This window comes from Festucalex cinctus, chromosome 13 (assembly GCF_051991245.1).
Source record: "Festucalex cinctus isolate MCC-2025b chromosome 13, RoL_Fcin_1.0, whole genome shotgun sequence".
NCBI classification, from domain to species: domain Eukaryota; kingdom Metazoa; phylum Chordata; class Actinopteri; order Syngnathiformes; family Syngnathidae; genus Festucalex; species Festucalex cinctus.
Genome location: NC_135423.1, coordinates 16505430 through 16525430, shown reverse-complemented (window position 1 = coordinate 16525430; position 20001 = coordinate 16505430). Strand labels below are relative to the sequence as shown.

At 39.2% G+C, this 20001-nt stretch overlaps 1 protein-coding gene across 3 annotated transcripts; it reads left to right on the top strand.

The window, feature by feature from the left end:
• The first annotated feature begins 133 nt into the window (after positions 1-133).
• On the top strand, positions 134-18999 carry mettl16 (methyltransferase 16, N6-methyladenosine). 3 transcript variants are annotated; one of them, XM_077540588.1, is made up of 11 exons: positions 281-397; positions 472-609; positions 7564-7751; positions 8462-8602; positions 8799-8914; positions 9075-9217; positions 12344-12413; positions 13487-13576; positions 16370-16543; positions 18270-18488; positions 18558-18999. In XM_077540588.1, exons 1-11 carry the CDS (start codon positions 333-335, stop codon positions 18840-18842), a joined length of 1629 nt encoding a protein of 542 aa, XP_077396714.1. In that variant the 5' UTR covers positions 281-332; the 3' UTR covers positions 18843-18999. The 3 variants fall into 3 exon arrangements, with proteins under 3 accessions (XP_077396715.1, XP_077396714.1, XP_077396713.1); XM_077540589.1 differs by lacking the exon at positions 281-397 and adding an exon at positions 134-274 and having other exon boundaries at positions 18270-18999; XM_077540587.1 differs by having other exon boundaries at positions 18270-18999.
• Positions 19000-20001: the final 1002 nt, after the last annotated feature.

The following is a 20001-nucleotide window of genomic DNA, read 5'->3' as shown; positions in this document are numbered from 1 at the left end:
ATGCCAAGTTCGAACAATATAATTGAACATGGAAAATAAAAATTAATAATAAACGAATTATACTTATGACAACTATAACAATTCAAATCTTTTCAATAAAGAAACTAAATGAGAGGCTTTACGATCCATAACCCTTCAGATGGCAAATGTGGAGCACCGGTGGCGGCGCACGGTGATGACGTCACAAACAGGAAGCGCGCGGGTATAGCTGGGAAACGTATGTACAACGCGAGCATCTAAGTTGAGGCAACTTGTCCTTCCAAGAATTCTAAAGGTATGTTGACAATATTAGGATTTAAGCTGTGGGTGTACATACTCATATAGCCTTGATTATGTTTTCTGAAGCGCGAAACGATCTGACATCAATGCGCATTTGCACAAACTATTCACGCAATCTGTAAGTAAACTGTAAAAGAGGACGAATCCAATCCCGTTTTACCTTCTATTTTATGTGTATTAATCCTACCACAGAGCTGTTGTCATGTCTCTGAACAAGTCCATGCATCCCAGAAACCGCTACAAAGACAAACCACCAGACTTTGCCTACTTGGCTTCCAAGTACCCAGAATTCCAAGAACATGTGCACACCAACCTGAGTGGACGAGCCGTGTAAGTATCAATTTGCCAATTAAATGCTATTCCAACAGCTGCAATATCTGCTTGTGCATGTGTGGCTCAAGTCGACACTACTGACAGCCGTGCAAGAGAATTAGCTGAATAAATGGAAACTAAACAGTAGCCTCAGCGTTAAAGCCCTAATGTTATTTGACAAATACACAAACACATATTGTAGCTACTTATCCATGAGATTGTCATGGTAAAAAGACTGATATATAGAGGTTGTGAATTAGGACTGAATGTAATGTACATGTATGCATGTTATTTTACTCCATAACCACTGTTGAGTCTGTCCTCGTCTGTTGGTGTCATAGTAACATTACTGACTGATGAACAAGCACTGATTTAGCATAGGTGGCAGTGTGGCACATTACTTTTTTTTTAGTTTGTTGGATAGCTCAACATAGTGAAATACTAATTCATGAAAACAATGAATTGAAATGATGTGTGTGTCTTTTTCCTGGCCGTCTTTTTGTGGCCAGTTTTTGCTGTAGAATTTGTGGAGCACAATTTGTGCCCTTAAAGGGATACTTGACTCATTGAGCCATTTTCAGCAGTAAAAAGTTAATAATTTGTCTATAATTAATGTGGTAACTTCATTATGTTCCATGTACAATTAATACCTTTAAAAGTTTTTTTTTTTTTTCCATACTTTGTCGACTGATGATGACATCACCTGTGCTGAGGAAATAGGTAACGACCAATCATGGCTCAGTTTACTGACCAAACCAGAAAACAGGTGAGCCGTGATTGGCCTTTATTTATTTCCTCAGCACAGGTGATGTCATCATCAGTCGACATCAAGTAGAAAAATTACTTTTTAAAGGTATTAATTGGACATGAATAAAAATAATAATGATGATGATAATAATAATAAAAATAATAATAATAATAAAGTTCTCAAATTAATTCTGGACAAAATATTAACTTCACTTCTGAAAATTGTTAAAGAAGTCGTGTCCCTTTAAAGCCTATAAAATAACATAAAATTATGTAACAAAGTATGTCAGAAAATATATACTGTAGTATAGTTCACCTCCAAACTATCAGTTGTCCACTTTTTTTAAGAATAAACCTTGCGTGTACCACACTTTACCAGCCTTTTCTTCCATGCCTTCATGCACTCCTGAAGGAGGCCTTTCAGGATCCTCCGTCGTCACGGCTATCCCGAAGCGGGTCCCCTTGATTTTTTTTAATTTTTTATTTTTTTAAAGAGAGCTCACAATTGTTCATTCGGTAGTCTTACTGATTCAACATATTGTCATTGCTCTTCTTTTTTTTTTTTTTTTTGGAGTGGGGGGGGGGCGTATGTGTGCATGCGTGCGTATGTGCGTGCAGCATGCGTGCGTGCAGAATGCATGCGTGTGCGGGTCCCCTTGAAGACTCCTTTTAGTTTGAGAAAGAGGAGTAAAAATCAAACTGAGTCAGGTCGGGGTGAGTAGGGTTTGGATGTTGCTCCAGCTCTACCATGTTCTCTAGTTTTGATTTGAAATATGTTTGGTGACAGCAGTCAAAAGGGATGATGATGGGATCATGAAACTAATTAAGTTTGTAACTTCAGCTTCTAGTATTAATTTATTGCTGCACTACTCTGCATGAATTTATATAGAAAAGAAAGAAAAACTGCACCATCGCCTGAATTTGGTGGGGCACTGCCCCCATCAATCATCTTCAACCCTCAGTCATCACTGTTAATATCCAAAACATGATTTACTTTGTTGGCTAATAGAGGTGGACTGATGTGAAGATAATCATGACCAAAATGATCACTGTTATTGGTATTATCAAAATCTTACTGAAAGTACATGTAAATATACACAATCACAAATATTGGAGAAATATTTTATTTTGAATACAAACATAAATGAAAGCTGCAAGGCATAAAATGTGTTTCAGATGAATACAACAGTGATATATTTAATAGTGGTTGAAATAATAACTTTAATATATATTAATGCTTTGGTATTATTGTTTACAATATTATTCATAAAATATAACATTCATTGCAGCCACAAAACTGTCAATCACGCTCTTGCAAACTAACAAAAATGGGGTGAGCCCATTCTAGTTCTCAGTGGTTCAGTTATCAGGGGTGGGAAACTGCGGCCCTCGAGGGCTGGAGACCTGCAGGTTTTATAGATTTCCCTACTCGAAGTGCAGCTGATTCCAATTAACAGGCTCGTTATCAGGCTTCAGCAGAGCTTGCTGATGAGCTGATCATGAATCAGCTGTGTTGAAGAAGGGAAATATCCAAAACCTGCAGGACTGCGGCCCCCGAGGACCGGATCTTGACACACGTGAGTTAGAGGCTTGGTTATTAATTATTCTCCTTTTAGTCACAATGAAACATGTTCATTTCCCATCAGGCTACCACATACACAGAGTAGTGCCAATATTTACAAATTCCGTTTTCAGGTTGAGTTTCAAGCTGACAGTATATAATGCCTGTATACCATACAGACAATTACTGTAATTCAAATTGTTAACAGTTTGAAATGTGATGCCTGTTTATCTCTATGCCATAAACTGTTTCTCCCTTCTGGCCACATCTCTTCGACTGCTCATTAAAGGGATACTTGACTCATATCTATTTTCAGCAATAAAAAGTTCATATTCTGTCTATAATTAATTTGCTAACGTCATTATTTTTTATGTAAATTAATACCTTTAAAAAAACATTTCGCCACTTGCTGTAGACTGCAAATGACATCACGTGCTCAGAGCTTAGGTAACAACCAATCATGGCTCAGTTTGTGAGTGTCACGTGAGACCAAACCCAGGAAACAGGTGAGCCATGATTGGTCGTTACCTAACCTAGTAAGCTCTGAGCACCCTTTAAGAAGTTCTAAATTATTTACAGACAAAATATTAACTTCTTACTGATGAAAATGGCTAAATGAGTCAAATATCCCTTTAAATAGCAATCACACAACGACAACTCTGGGCAAAACAATTTGCAAAAATGTGTTTTCCTGCTACAAAAAGGGATGTCGAGAATTTGTGCCATGTATCTGCGGAAAATTTGGGAATTTTTGTCACCAGCCAACCATCAGTGAAAGGATTATTATGAACTAAGTCGACTGGATGAGTTAAGTGGCGAGTAGGGGATGAGAGTAATCATCCGGGTTTATGGGACCGGTTCTTTTCTTGGGGGGAGATAAGTCGGCTGTCATTTTGGGAGGGACCATGTGGCAGGCTGATACCAGATAGAGAGGGGAGTCTGAGCAGGGAAATTGCTTTGAGTCTTTTTGTTTCATGTTCAGTTTATCGTTTACTTGAGAGTGAGAGTAGGGAGATTCACGTTCTTGGCTGTGTGTGTATTGGGAGGCGGCATGGGGCTAATTAGGTATGAAGTGAGGGCATAGAGGAATGCAGGAGAGCGATGTATTCATATTTGCCACACAAGTTGCTGTGTGGCATCAAAAATGTAATGTACCTTGAAGGTCCCCTCGCTCACTTGATAGACTGTCACCTCATGGCAACTTGATAGTACTTTTTGTCCCACGTCGTTTCCCATCCCCTGCGCCGAATCATTACACTGCCGCAAACCCACGTGGCATCGCGTCGGCCATTGCTCCAACGTGGCCGGATTTGCGTGCTCTCCCATCATCTGTTCTTTCTGTAGATGGGGTTGCCATAGAGACATGACGTTTGCAGCGCTGCTCATCTTCGCATGCGCACGAACACACACACCCCTCAGGGCTAAAAATAGAGGTCTGTCCTGAGCAGCCCTGCTGTCTGAATATTGATCTTTTTCTAATGATGCCTCTGAGGAAGAAGGGAGAATGGAAGAACATCTGAGTGAGCTATTGGTGCGACCGCTTCATTTCTTATTATTCTTATACTCTTTTACTGTTTTTTACAGCTTCAACATCATGCTAAGGATTTAAAACTCGAAGATTTAAAAATGTGGCTATTTTGTTCTTGTATATCAATAAGTTTAAAGGGGGGAAATCAAGCCCCCCAATAGTTCTTGACAATAATATGTTCTCTGCAGCCTCACTAGTGTAAATACGGTAAGAAGGCGGCCATTGTGACACTTGCTGCCGCGTGAAAATGACATCACAGCTGCGAGCTGTGATTGGTCATTGCCTGAGCCCTGAGTAATTGTGATGTCATCTGCAGTCGACAGCAAGTGGCAAAATTGCCGACGCCTGAGATGGGATAAAAACGGATGGATTTTGCTGCGGAACTTATATTCTACAAATGGAATATTAATCAGAATGTCATGTTTAGACTAGTGAGGTCACGTAGAACATATTGTCAAGAAATGTTTATGGTTGACTTCCCATTTAAACGCTGTGGGGGGGTTAAACTATTTTTTATTTATTTTTTGTTTTTATTTTTTTAAAGGTTTCTATATAATGTTTTTTCACTTGTCGTGGGCAATAAATGGGGACTGGTTGTGTAATAAAACGAAAACAAAACTACCCACCTTTTGATGATGGGTAGTTAACTCTGTTTACGTTGAAGTTCAATCCCTAATCTGGTGTAATGGATTCTATCACGCAACTAACCTATGATACGCAATACTAACGTCTTAAATGGAGTAAATAGTTGTAAACACTTTCGGTCAAAAATGTAAAACAGTCAAATGAAAAACAGCAAGTACTGCAATAACTGGGCATACCTTCTTTGCGTGATGAAACCAACTGTTAGTCAGAAAATAAGTGATATTATAGGTTATGTGTTGTTGTGTTGAAATAACCTGCGTCCAAGTCCTCACTTCATTTTTCATACACAATTTCAGGTGAAATTTCATTTTTTATTATTGTACAGGGAAAACACACACATTCTTCATTATATTGTTGTTGTGCTCAGTCAGCATTTTCTCTACATTATCCAGTTTCTGAGTCGGCTGTTTTCTGTTAGTGCGTTTTTGTGACCTGAAGGACGCCAGGGGCCTCATTTATAAAACTGTGCGTGAAAGCCTGCGCAGCAAAGTGCGTACGAACGAAACTCAAAACTCACGTATGCAGAAAAAAATTTAGATTTATAAAACCATGCATATACACACATACGCAAATCTGCACGCAAGTTCCCTTTATAAATGCCACACGATCCCAATCGGTGTGCGCAGCAGATTCCACGCCATTCCCCGCCCCAAGTCCGCCTATTTTACCCCATATTTGGCAATGGAAAGTAACTCATCTGCGTATTAATAAGCAGCACGTGTTGGCAAACATCAAACCAAAACAATTTGGACGGTCAATGAAAGGCAAGAAAGAAGTCGAAAGACACCATATTGTACTAGAATTTTCGTGTGACCAATAGGCCCTAAAAAAATAATAATAAAAAAAAGATTTTAAAACAAGATGTACATTGAAACCCTCATTGAAGAGGTCGAGTCACGGAAGGCCAATAAAATCAATTAGCAGGACGCGAGTCACGATAATGCCGCCACATGGCGTACAGAGTCAGATTTTTATTTTTTAAATAAGGAAAGGAATAATAATAATCTATTTTCTTAACCGCTTACACTTGGATTGTTTTTACTCAGACTTACTAAATTGCCTCTAAATTAGGCGATCAATAGGCCGCCCTATTAATATTCCCAATGTGTTGCTTATGGATCTCCATCCAGAATCACGGCTGCGTGGATCGCATTGTGAACGTTTATGGCAGACTTTATTGACGCGCTCATTTATTTATTTGCATGACAAAACCCTATCTCAATAGCAAAGATGCTTGCACCAGACTATTTTTGTAGCTATTCTTTTTCAATCCTTATTGTTTTGTGTCAATATAATTTTATTTAGCCTTTAATGGCAATTGCACGGCGGGCGGGTGAAGTTACGATAGACGCATATTGTTGAGCGGCGCGATGATGTAATGCATGCAGAATGTGTCCACATTAGTTGTTACTAATGTGATTTGTTGCATGAGGCTTTTTCAAGATAGGTGATAAATGGGAAAAGACGAGCGATTGTTCAAGATATATTCGCGTGCAGCTTTCCGCCTCGCTGCGTGCTTGTGACGTCGGAGCAAGTCTGCAAAATATTATAATTTGACCCAACATCCAGCATACAGCGTTTGAGGAATAAAAATACACCACAAAGCTGATTATGTCGCTGTTGTCCCATGTCTCCAAAATGTGCAGATTGCGTACGGTAGGTCCAGACTTGACGTGGCGGTGCGTAAAGTTTCACGTTCAGTTTATTTTCTATAAATATCACCTTTGGCGCAAAAATGTTCGTACGTAGAGTTTTGGCCTCATTTTGATCGCACGCAAGCTTTATAAATGAGGCCCCAGGTGTCGACCTGGACCATTCAGCTTGCGTGTTCATTACATGCAAGTTATCACATTAGTTTCCCGTGCCCTGTTGGAGGTGGTATTTGCATCTCTTTCACCAGTGAGTTTTTTTTCCCCCCCTTGTAATCCATTGAAAACTGCCCGAGTGCTCGTGTTGAACTGCAAGCGTGCCAGACGTTGTCAATCTTGTGATGTGTCTAATTACATCTGCCAAGCTGCAAAAACCATTCAGCAAAGCTTTAATTATTTGCATGCCGCCCACTCGCTCTGTCTGCAGCAGCCGCGTCTGCTTGTATGACAGCTGTAGCATTTCAACTTGCAGCAGATGAGCATTTGGGGCCGAGACAAAAAAAAAAAAAAGTGCAAGGTCTTAATTGTGTGGAAAATGTGAGTTTCATTGTCTTCAACTGGGGGTTGCAAATTAATGAGCTGCTTATCTATGGTGCATGGTGGTAGGTGGAGGGGGGTTACCCGGGTTTGAGGGTTAATTAGGTGTTGCTACAGAGCTCACACAAAATAATCAGCACCCTGCATTACACTTGATGAATTCTTGCACACACCTCGCTTTAGTTTGGCTAGTGTCTGTGATGTCGATCTGTTGTTTTAAGTTATATGACAGAAAAGAAACTTCATAGGATCGGTATGATGTTATTCCCAACCATAACTCACCAATTGTCTTGTGCACCTTCTAGAGTGAATTTCAAGGAGCCGGAGGCCGTGCGAGCTCTCACCTGCACCCTTCTGAAGGAGGACTTTGGTCTAAGCATCGAGATCCCTCTGGAGCGCCTCATACCCACGGTCCCTCTGCGCCTCAACTACATCCACTGGGTGGAGGATCTCATCGATGGCCAGAAGCAACCACGTAGAGGCATTGACATCGGTAGCGAAACCTTCAAATAGTCTCAGCTCAGTCCAGATCACACTGATCGAATTTAATGTCAAAATAGTTGATAGGACTACATTCTTTATTTACCTACTACTTTTTAAAATGACTACCTATTATGTTGAAATAGGGACGTAACAATATCCAAACATCACGATAAATATTATCACGATATGGTCATGATACGATACGATATTGTGGTTGGCGATACAAAAAAAGGTCACAATCCATCCATCCATCCATCCATCCATCCATTTTCTTAATCGCTTATTCCTCACAAGAGTCGCAAATGACCTCGTACTAAAAAACAAAAACAAAATATTGTACATAACATCAATGCATATAAACAACCTACAATCTCTAATAACACTTAATATTGAGGCACTTACTTACTAATGTACGCACCAATTGAGTTCCTCCACATATTGACTCGCGACACAAGCTTATTACGTTCCCCTTCATCTGACCATTAGCATGGATTTTAAACCTAGAAGGGCCAAAACATGCCTTGTAAAAATTAAACTGTACTAAAACAACTAGCCACCAGAGGGTGCTAGAAACTACACAAATGGAAATCAACCTTACTTTTTGACGACATGACGACAATATATTGAGGCAGTTTTAATATCGTGATATTGCCATTATCGTTACATACCTATAAAATAGTAAAACATTGTAATACATATTTATTTTATCATTTTGTAAAGGCACTGGTGCATCTTGTATCTACCCATTGCTGGGAGCCTCAATGAACGGCTGGTTTTTCCTTGCAACCGAGGTGGATGATATATGCTTTGACTACGCTACCAGGAATGTGGAGCAGAACCATTTGTCTGACCTGGTTAAAGGTTAGTGCGAAATCTGCAACATCACAACAATCTCAACAATGCGACAAACCAGCTTGTTTTGTTATGAGCATCAGGAAAGACTTGAGAGGGGATAGAGAGGATTGCCCTCTACCCTCTCATTAATTTAGCAATGTCAGATTTGATTGAGGGAGAATTTGTAACATTGCTAATAAAGGATGTTGTTGTTCTACTGCAGTGGTCAAAGTTCCCCAGAAGACTCTGCTGATGGATGCTTTGAAAGAAGAAACAGAAATAGTATATGACTTTTGCATGTGCAACCCTCCTTTTTTTGCCAACCAGCTTGAAGCCAAGGTGAATCTTCACTCATTTTTATTGAGTTATTGAGAGTTGAATATTGAATCCAAATGTTTGCTAGGTGGCCCGTCTGACGCAGGATTTGTTTACACTAGATAGTAACAGACATTTAATAGGATTTGATCTTAATCTCTGTCTGTCTTGCTGCTCGCCGCAGGGGGTCAATTCAAGGAACGCTCGGCGGCCTCCTCCCAGCTCGGTGAACACGGGCGGGGTGACAGAAATCATGGCGGAGGGCGGCGAACTGGAGTTTGTTAAGAGGATCATTCATGACAGCCTGCAGCTCAAGAAACGCTTGCGGTGAGGAGCAAAGCTTCACCATCAGGGAGAGGGGGGAATTAATGTAAAAATGTTTAAGAGTTGAAAAAAAGGTTTGAAGTGGTAGATGGATTCTATGGAGGACCATAACTGCCAAAATTAAAAATAAGTAAATGATTAAATAATAATTGTGGGAATGCTGAATGCATTCCCACATATGTTATTGATATTCTTTGATAGCATTTTATTCTCCTCAGTTTTTTGTCATCAAACTCCCACATAATACTTCTGATTTACCATTCAAATTTCAACATGCTGAGAAAATTCACGCCTTCCTGGGAATATATCGTCTGATTCTACATACTTACAGTACTCGCACAATTTAACGTTAAAGATCAACTTTTCCTCATTCATTTTCAATGGGACTGACATTGAACTTTTCTAAGGCCCACTTCCACACATCCAACTCATGATTACCAGCTCTCTGATACTGCTTAGTATCACTTGGTATAGTGCATTATTCAGGAACCAGGAGGTCGTGGGTTTGAATCCCACCTCCGACTGTACATTGCAAATATATCCAGGGCCATTATGCTAAGGGTTATGCATCCCATGCTAAGATAATGTTCGCATTCAGCTATTAGCATTCCGCTTTCAGCATTCCCACGCAATTTCTCCATAAATTGCACTTAGTCTAGTTAAAACAAAATAATTCTATTTATATATTTTGACATATATAGTTTTTATTTCTATTTATTTTTTTGTGTTTAATTTTGGAATTATTTGTATATCTATTTTTATTTTCACTTGTATTTATTTATTTATTTATTTATTTATTTATTTATTCAGTCTTTTATTTATTTTTAATTTTGGCAGTTTTGGTCCCACATTGGATTCTGACTTTGTTTAAAGATGTTCTGAGAGGTTAAATGCATCCTGAGATTGGGGAAGTGGGTCAATGGACAAATGGGTTGTTGCGCACATATTGATGGAGCTGTCACTTGCAGCCGCTTTTAATGATTTTGGCACAGAATCAACACACGCTGTATCTGGGAACCCACAGGGAACATCTGTGTTTTGGTGGGCACCTCCACCCTCGTCACAGTGCTGTCACCAGAGCAGCAGAGTGAGAGGAGGGTGTGGCATGGGACTATTAAAACAAATTAGGCACGCCACACCTGGGTGACCCAGAAAGACAAATGTTAACACCTGTCTGCTCTTGTGTCACTTTGATGCACCTTCACAGGCGAGGGAGCGCGTGAACGATTCCTTCTTTCCAAAGTTTGGCATTCAGGCCAATCCAAATGCAGCTGGTTGTCACTCCCAACCAAAAATCATGCTGGGACAAAAGAGCCAGCAGGTGTCCATGGCAACCTTGCCAGATTCACCAATTGGTCCTTTGAGACTCATCACCACCCGCCATCTTTTCTCCCCCTCTTCATTATCTTCCTATTATAAGGGCGAGCCTCCTTGGCTCCCAATACAACATGTGCAATTGCATACTTAAAAGCAGATAATGATCTGCATTTATCAGAACATTGATATGAAAATTTTCATCTCCGCTAAAAAAATAAATAAAAAATGTCTGCACTTGAAAAACGGAGCATGGATTTGATCAGGATCATTGAGCAGCTGCACACTCAAAGGTGGCTAAAAAGCCACGTTGGCAGTGTTGGGCTGTTCCCAATGTGGGACACATCTGTCACATATCAGATATTCAATATTTCATTGTGTCATCTGATGCGTGCATGCTATGTGTCAAATGAACTTTATGACCTTCAACTATTTCTATGTAGTAGTTAAGGTTCACGATAACAGAGGTCACAATACGATACATATGGCGATACAAGGTCTTCAAGGCGATACGTATCCCGGTATTGTACATTACTCTGCATACATTTTTATTAATATTTAATCCCTCCATCCATCCATTATCTTGACCGCTTATTCCTGACAAGGGTCGCGGGGGGTGTTGGAGTCTATCTCATCTGGCTTTGGGCAGCAGGTGGGGTACACCCTGAAATAGTTGCCAGAGTATTATTTAATTAATGTAATTAGTTTTAATTTACTAATAAAATTTGTATATGCAAATGATGTTTTTATTATACTGGAGGGCAAAACGTTTTTAGCAGATCTTCCGGTTTACCACCAAGCGGTATGCCTGGCAGAAATGTGTGCGCAATGCACAGCAAGAAGCAGCTATCAGAGACACTCGAGCCGATATTAGCTTCTGACTGTCTATGATAATGTCAGCAAAAAATATTCTGTATTAACATTACAGCTCTAAAATGTGCTTATTTGAAATATGGGTAAATAAAAACTACCCCCCCCCCCATTTAAAATAATCTATTTCATTTTTAAACAAAATATAGAATATTTGGTACATTAAGAAATATGTACCATGTTAAATTTAAATACATTTTCGTAGCAAGACACAATGTCCAATCTCTGGTGAGCTATTTTTAGAACAGACTTTAGTTAGCCTGGGTTTTTTTTTTTTTTTTTTTTTTTTTTTAAAGGATACTGCAAACAAACTGCAAAGGCCACCATGTGGCAAAACGTCTTCTAAGTGCAGTCCAGTTGTGATCGATTCAGTGCCCTAAGAAATGAACTGAATTATTTAGCATATCCACAAGCATAATGAATCATTTTAGTCTAGTATTTAGGTTGCATTATCAGATATGTAGTGGAAAATTTAGAAAAAAAAAAATATTTTCATACTGCTGTAAAATGCCATATTTGTTAAACTTGAGCAAATAAAGACCTCACTAATAACTCCCCCTTGGCCACTATATTATGAGGTTGTTACAGTATGTTTCTATTGCTTAATATTCTTTTTGTCTATGCTCAAATTTAACAAGACCATTGCAGTGTGAAGCCTTGTAGGCTGGTTGAATGTTTATGTGATCAATTGAAAATGAGTCATATGAGGATACTGTTATCATTTAAACTGCCCACTAGGAGTCACAAGACTTATGATAAATCAGTGGGCTTTTTGTAGTCCTTCAACACTTAACAAGCTCTGTATTGTGAGCGGGTCATATGAAAGTGCTGTCAAAATTAGTATTCCTTTGGGGCTTTCACATATGTTGTATGATTTCTGCTTGTTGTATATATGCATAGTAGTCAATCACTGATGTGCTCTTATGTGGATGTTTGTTTCCGCAGGTGGTACAGTTGCATGCTGGGAAAGAAATGCAGCTTGGCCCCACTGAAAGAGGAACTTAGGAAGCAAGGGGTGAGTGCTGAATCTTACAAAGCGGTTAAGCTTTAGCAGTCTGGTATGGAGAACCAAAACATCTAAAATTCAAAATAAATACATGACTAAATAAATAAATAAATAAATGACTAAAAGTGAAAATAAAAATGGATATAAACAAATATAATTTGAAAATTAAATAAAATAAAAATAAATATAAATTGGTATAAAATCAACAAAAATATATGTATACATAAATAAATACATTTGTCTTTAATTTTTTAATTATATTTATCAGTTTTTATTTGAACTTTTATTCATTTATTTTAGTAATTTACTATAGTTGATTTATTTATTTATGTATTTATTTATTTATTTATTCATTCATTCATTCAATCATTCAATTATTTATTTTCGTCACTTATTCATTTTGAATTTTGTCACTTTTGGTCCTCCATAGTTTATATGGTAACGTGCTGTAAAAGGAAATCTAATTATTGGTTTTGTCCGATTTACAACTCAATACTAAGTGGACATTCTTTATCCAAGAAATCACTTTCCCTCCATGCAACTAATCTATCTCCACTACTGTTCATTTATAAATACTGTCGAGAGGTTAAAACGATTCTCATAGCTCCTCCTCTTCTTGCATTAGAAGTGCTTGCCAGGGCTGGGAGCCGGCACCCAAGATGGATTCGCTGTGTCAACCGAGAATTGTCACAATTCAGCCATGAATGCGCTGATTTCTGTTAGCAGTGCATGACTGCCTCACAAGGCGTTGTGCAGCTAAGCAGCCGTGAGTGTCATTAGCTGGAACTAATAGCGCAGCTCGTGACTCCTGACCCGATCAGGCCTATATCCCGTGCCAGTCACTTCTCTGACATGCTTGGAGGAGGAAGACATCCAGTCTTATGGTTTGCTGCACCTGCACCCTCGTGAGGGTTTAGTCTGCTAAGGATGCTCATTAACATGAATGCAGCTTTAGTAATGAGGATAAGCACAATATAAAACAAAGCAAACAAAAAAATCGATGAAGTTTTCTAGTAAAAATCATTCACAGCCGGCATGTCGGTATTGACTGCTTTGTGTGTGTGTTTTTATTTTCTTTCCAGGTACCCAAAGTGACGCACACAGAGTTCTGCCAGGGGCGCACCATGCGATGGGCGCTGGCCTGGAGCTTCTATGATGATGTCATTGTTCCGGTAAGTCTTTGCAGGCCTCGGGTGGGTCATTTTAATGCTCGGGCTTCTCTCGGCCTGCTGGTTGGCGTTTCCAACAGCCAAAATCCATCTACTCAATAATGCACCCCCCCCTTAACTGCATCTTTCATTCTTCCATCACACGCTCTTGTTCCTCCTCCAGGGAAGGCTTTATGTGGTTTTAGTTTAGCAGTAGCCTGGCAACAGTTGCCAGGGCAAGAAATGTGCGCGCTCACTGGCTTTTGTCTTGTGTGGACAGCGAGAGTGTTGGCGAAAACACAACAATAAATGGCATCAGACGTTTGTGTGTTGTGTGTGATGGAGAGAAATAACTGGAAGTGGCTGCTCACTAGATGCATGCTTGAGCTGGGTCTTGTTGGACTAGACTATTTTAGCCCTTCCAGTGTAAAATCAGTTAAGCAGAATGATTGCCCTACATTTCTTCCTGCGACGCTCCTCAGCCTCCTCTTGCATTCACACATGTATGTTTTCTTGACAGAGCATGCACAGAAATCCATACATGGTTGACTCATTCTGCACATATGCATGTCTTCCTATGGATGTCAACTATACATACGTGTGCATGAGGCAGCCTCATTCATGTTACATGTGCGCTTAAACATATGTGGCACGCATGCAACTGTGACCTAAATAACAATTTTATTCCCAGCTCAGTTCCAAACTTTACAAATTACTATACTACATAAGCTCTAGATCAATATAAACGTAATTTCATCCGTATAAGAACCTTGAGTAGATAAAGCACTGACATACATTGATACTTAGTCTTTCTAATGAGAAATAATGCTAATAGTTATGCTAAAATGTAATGAGCTTGAAATTTCAGGACAGAGAGTACAGTGGTCAGGTACGTCTTTTGAAAGAGAAAACTCAAATGGTGAAATGTTAATAACAGTTAGTATGCTACATAACAGGATGTCACTCTGGGCACACAAAGCGCTCGAGCAACGCCATAAAGCCGGGGTCACCAGTGTGGTGCCCACTTGAGTACCCGTCAGCCTCTTCTAAAAAATAAATAAATAAATAGCTCGACGGTGATGGGACATTGTGATTTCCTACAAATGTTGGAGGCTTCTACAATCATGAAGCCCTTTGAGACGCTTGTGTAATTGACTATATAAATAAACTTGACTTGTTTGAAAATGATGTATTTTAATTAAACGGAGAAGAAAATCTTCTTTCATGAGGAACTCAAAAATCAGTGAACAATTACTGTTGATATGCAGCAATCAGAGGATTTGGTTAATTTTGATTTAAAAAAAAAAAAAGGTTCCAAATGATTACTTGATTATTAAATACCTGTCGATTAATTTGATAATTGATTACTTGTCGATTAATCGATTAATTTAAACAGCTCTAAATTTATGCAAAATGAAGAAATGTGTCGCCACAAGTTTTTATTTATTTAATTTTTAGATTATTTTTTTTTAGATTTTTTTTTTTTCCTAGGGATACATTATTAATCTCTTTCATATAAATAATGCCTTTTTAGGTTTCTTTGTACATGACAGAAAAGTCACCAGTCGTTTGAATTTTTTTATTTGTTTATTTTTTTTATTTTTTATGTTTCAATACTCTTAAAATCTAAATATATATATGTACATGAATGTGATTTCCTAGAGTGCCCTATCTCTTCTTCATTTGTTATTTGATCACACATTGTAATGCAAGTCTGGGAAACGAAATGTGAATTATTTAGTGTAATTAAAAGTAGAATAGCTCCAATTAATTACAAATGGAATAGGCAATATGGGGTTTATTGCACATCCTGAAAGATTAGATTTGGTTTTAGGGCCACATCTGTATGAATTTTGCTTGACTGATTTATTTTCTCTGCATAATGAGTTGGGTAGCTTGCTTGCGTGCCTGTGCATGGTGGGGGGTGGGGGTGAGGGAGGGGGTTAAAAATATTAAGTGGAAAGAGGTTTTATTGAACGGACAGATAAGAGAAAAAACATTATGAAGCCCCTAATTAAACCTGGGAATATCTCGTAATTGTGTCCTCGGGGAACATCAATTACTTAAAACCAAGAGCAAATTACGTTTAATGGTACTCTCCTTGCCAAATACGGTACTGGAGCAGGGACAATATGGTCACCCCCCACACCTCTTTCTAATTCTTGTCTATGAATAGCTTAGCTGTACTCTCAAGGAGCACAAATACGTATATTTAATTGACATTTAACTGCATGCAAAGTCGTCTGCGATACAATAGGACCTTGAGTTGCGCAAGCTTGACACTCAGAACAGCAGCAGCGCGTGAAGGTCACCGGCCCACTCCTTCCCTGCCGCTGTTTGTAGGTCAGTCGGCCATGCTGTCTGCTCCGTCACTGCAGACCCTCGCCTCCTTCCGCTACCCTCCGCCAGCCTGCGGAGCCACTGTGAGTGACACCGAACACACAGTCACTGGCATGTGGGGTGTTCAGGGAAGCGTTGCGACACATCTCTGTTGTCCCGAGATACGGTTGGCTAATGACCTCTAGCACCATTACAGTTTGACTTCAGAGGGCAATCGAAGTAAGGAGCAGTTTTACAAGGCACTGCAGGTCCAGTGGAGAGTATGTGCTTGGAGCGCCCTCTTGTGTCCGTGCTTACAACCATCCGTTTTCTAACAACCAACAGACATTCTGTCGTACTGCTAAAATTACCATAATAGCGCATCTTTTATTCATTTCTATACTGAGTGCAAATGTGCATATTAAAAAAAAATACTCACCAGTAAAAATGTTACTCTACCTCTCTCTCTTTGTCATTTTCTCCTCCGTCCGGCATCAGTCACCCCCCAGCAAGAAGCGTAAATTGGACCGAGCTCGGAAGCCTCTTTCCTTCACACTTCCCCATGTGGCTGTGAAGGAGCTTCAGGTGAAGGCCCGTGCTCTTGGCTGCACTGGCCGCCATCCTCTGGAAGCCATCACAACTCTTGTTGAGAAGACGCTCACGGAGCTGCGGGTGAGTGGTTATTTCTGTGGAGTGGGCTGTTTTTAGGAAGTCCTTTTAGGGGCAATAGGAAACATGAAAACATGTGATCCAAACATTGAACAAATGTCTATTATAGCATGTGTAAATTTTATCTGCCAAACCCAATTTGTTTGAAAAACTAAATTGTTAATATGCAATTTCACCATGTCCTTAAATTTTTTTTAAGTAGGGCTATAAATCACGAGTAATTTTGGTTCCAAGTTAGCAAAATGAATGAAATTTCTTAACAATCTTATGTAAAATGTGACTCACTAATCTAAGCATGACATTCTGATTAATATTATATTTGTAGAATGAGTTATGCCACAAAATCCAGCCATTTTGATCCATCTCAGGGGGAAGCCATTTTGTCCCACTTGCTGTCAACTGAAGATGACATCATAGTTGCTCAGAGCTCAGGCATTGACCAATCACAGCTCACCTGTTTTCTGGAGCTGAGTTGTGATTGGTTGTTAGCTGAGACCTGAGCAACTGTGACGTCATCTTCAGTCGATGTCAAGTGGCAAAATGGCCGCCCCCTGAGATGGATAAGAAGTGCTGCTTAATTCGTATTCCACGAACGCAATATTAACCAGAATACCATATTTAGACTAGTGGAGCAGCATAGAACATATTACTGTTTTAAAAAAAAAATAAAAAATAAAAAAAAATTGGGGAGGTTGACTTCCCTGTTAAGGTTTAGTAAACAGTAGAGCAAGGTTTTAAAAAAAAATTAAATAAATAATAAATAATTGATATCAAATCAAATTTTCTTTTCAAGCCTGATAGTGTTTCATAAAACCATGAATCGATTATTTTAATTCATAAGTACGTTTAGTTTCATAAGAAAATTTAATTTTAAAGGCCAAGTTTGTTTTTTTTGTTGTATATTTTTTTTCTTGAAATTTACTGTTCACATGAATTGAACAAAAGACCTGACTTATTGCACTTAAAGACCATTCAGGATCTTTTTAATTTATATTTACAATTATAGAATTAGAAAAATATTTTCATCTTATCCAGTCTGATGTCAGTATTTGTATAACACTTAAGTGATTATAACATGTTACTTTCATTAATAATAATAATAATGATGATGATGATAATAATAATAAAAAGATAATTACTGCCTCCGCAAAATTTAATTTTGAATTTAACTCATTCACTGCCTTTGACGAGTATACTTGTCAATTATATATTTTTTAAAGCAGGGATAATGGGGGAGAATCAGATTATGCTCCACTGTAAATGTCAAACTTGGAAACAACTTTACTGATGCCCAACCACCGGTAGATGACATAATTGCCCCATTTTATTCGAAGTACTGTATCAGAGTCCATGGGAGTAATGCTGTATTTTGGCATACCTACATTTTTCTACTGTCAATTATAAAAGAACGGGACGAGGCAAAACGTATTCTATTCTATTCTGTCATTTGTCGATTCGGCCTATATGTAATTATTGAACGTAATATCGCGTGGGTATTGAACATTTTGACATTTTCTAAAATGGCTGGAAGTGAATGAGTTCATGTTTGTGGAGTTTTTATCATATCCTTGATATATAAGAAGAATTAATGATTCATAATAAATTAATCATTGTCAGATTGAATTGCAGTGAATTAAATCGAATCGATTGAGGAATTTATAATCGATACCCAGCCCTAGTAAATTGATCCTTGAATCCAGTTTAAATTTTTTATTTTTTTTTCTTGCAGGTGCTGCACAAGCGTGTCCCGTGCAGGGAGCAGGAGCAGAGCCTCCTCCTCACTGCCATGGAAAACACTTGGATCCATGGACGGCAGAAGCGACGGGAACAAATGCGGCAGCTGCGAGAGCTGCCAAGAGCACACCAGAGCGCCGCTGCCGCCGCTACAACGCCGTCCCTCGCCCAAAACAAGCATCAAGACGCCACACAGGAGCCAGCCGACCAGCAGGTAACTGACAACAATGCCCCTTCCGTTGAAGGCGCGGAGGTGACGAACACTGCGGGTGACGTGGATCAGGAGCGCCTGGAAAAGGTGGCAGGTGACGATGTGGAAATGACGCCAGGGTGCAGCACCACAGGCCCAATGGACGCTACAAGCGAGACGTCCTCAAAACGAGCAACGAGCCCGGGGTCGGCGGAACACTTCGTGTTGAAATGTCTGCTGAACGTGCTGCATGAGGAGAGCGATGCGGTGATCGAGATGAATTGGGTGGAAGGTGAGAATAAAGATCTGATGAACCAGCTGTGCACCTTCCTCAGGAACACTCTTTTAAAGGCGGTTGCCAAATCCGGAACAGAATGATAGCCGCAATAGAGATAGCAGGTGGATGCAAATGGCATGTCGAGTTAGTCACATTTAAATTTGTTTGACCTGTCAGTTTACCTTATCAGGTAATCAATACAGCACATTTTGTATTTTATATCGCCAAATATTGGAAATAAATGTGCTTTTTGAAAAATGTTGGCTGCTTTGTGATGCTTTTCCAGATTTACACACATTACTGCCCACTTAATTTCAGATTTCTCAATAACCACTGATCCAGTTTTGGAAGAGCTGGGCCCAAAATAAATATCCTATATCGTAAACATGGCGATGATTTATGTTGAACATTGCCAGTAGTTTTTCAGGAAATGTATTCCTGACAGGTAGATGCCACACAGTTCAGAGGTTGAGAATTTGAATCTTAATTCTGATCTGTTCACGTTTGCATGTTTTTCTTCCTGCGATTGTGTCATACATGTCAGGTTAATTGAAAATCCTACTTTTCTGACATGTTATGTACCTCAGTTTAATCAGAGTTCTTTCTTTAAAACTTTAATAGTTTTGAAGAAATTCCCATGGTCACATCTTTCAAAACCTGCTGTTAAACCTTATTGCATAATGCATGAGTGCAGGGGTTTCCAACCTTTTTGAAACCGAGCTACTTCAAGGGTACTTATTAATGCAAAGGTTACCGGTTTGATATAGGAAATAACCAATTTGCTGTCACAATAATTGGCAAGCTTAAATATCACATACAACACTTTATTTGTCTAAATCTCTTCCAGTGTTTACATCTTTCAAATAACGACATTTAGAGCCATCTTAAAAAATCACAATGTCCCATCACTGGTGAGCTGTTTTTAGAACAGGCCCACATGCTACTCATGTGGTCCAAGGGGGCTACCTGGTGCTCAGGGGCACCACATTGGTGACCCCAGCATTAGTGCATGTGTGTGGATTGGATTTCCCTGTGTGTATAATGGAATCTGAAATGTATATACAGAAGGGAGAAAAATTCTACAGATGCAGTAGCTCTAACATCTTCCACAAGAGGGAGTATATTTCCCACAATGGGCCATGACTTTTCTTTCTTTGCTTCGTTTGACTGGCGCCAAATAGTAAATGTTTTCATATATTTGTAAGCCTTTCCCGTATTTCCTTAAGAAAGTGAAGTCATGTAAGCGTGGTCATCAAACGT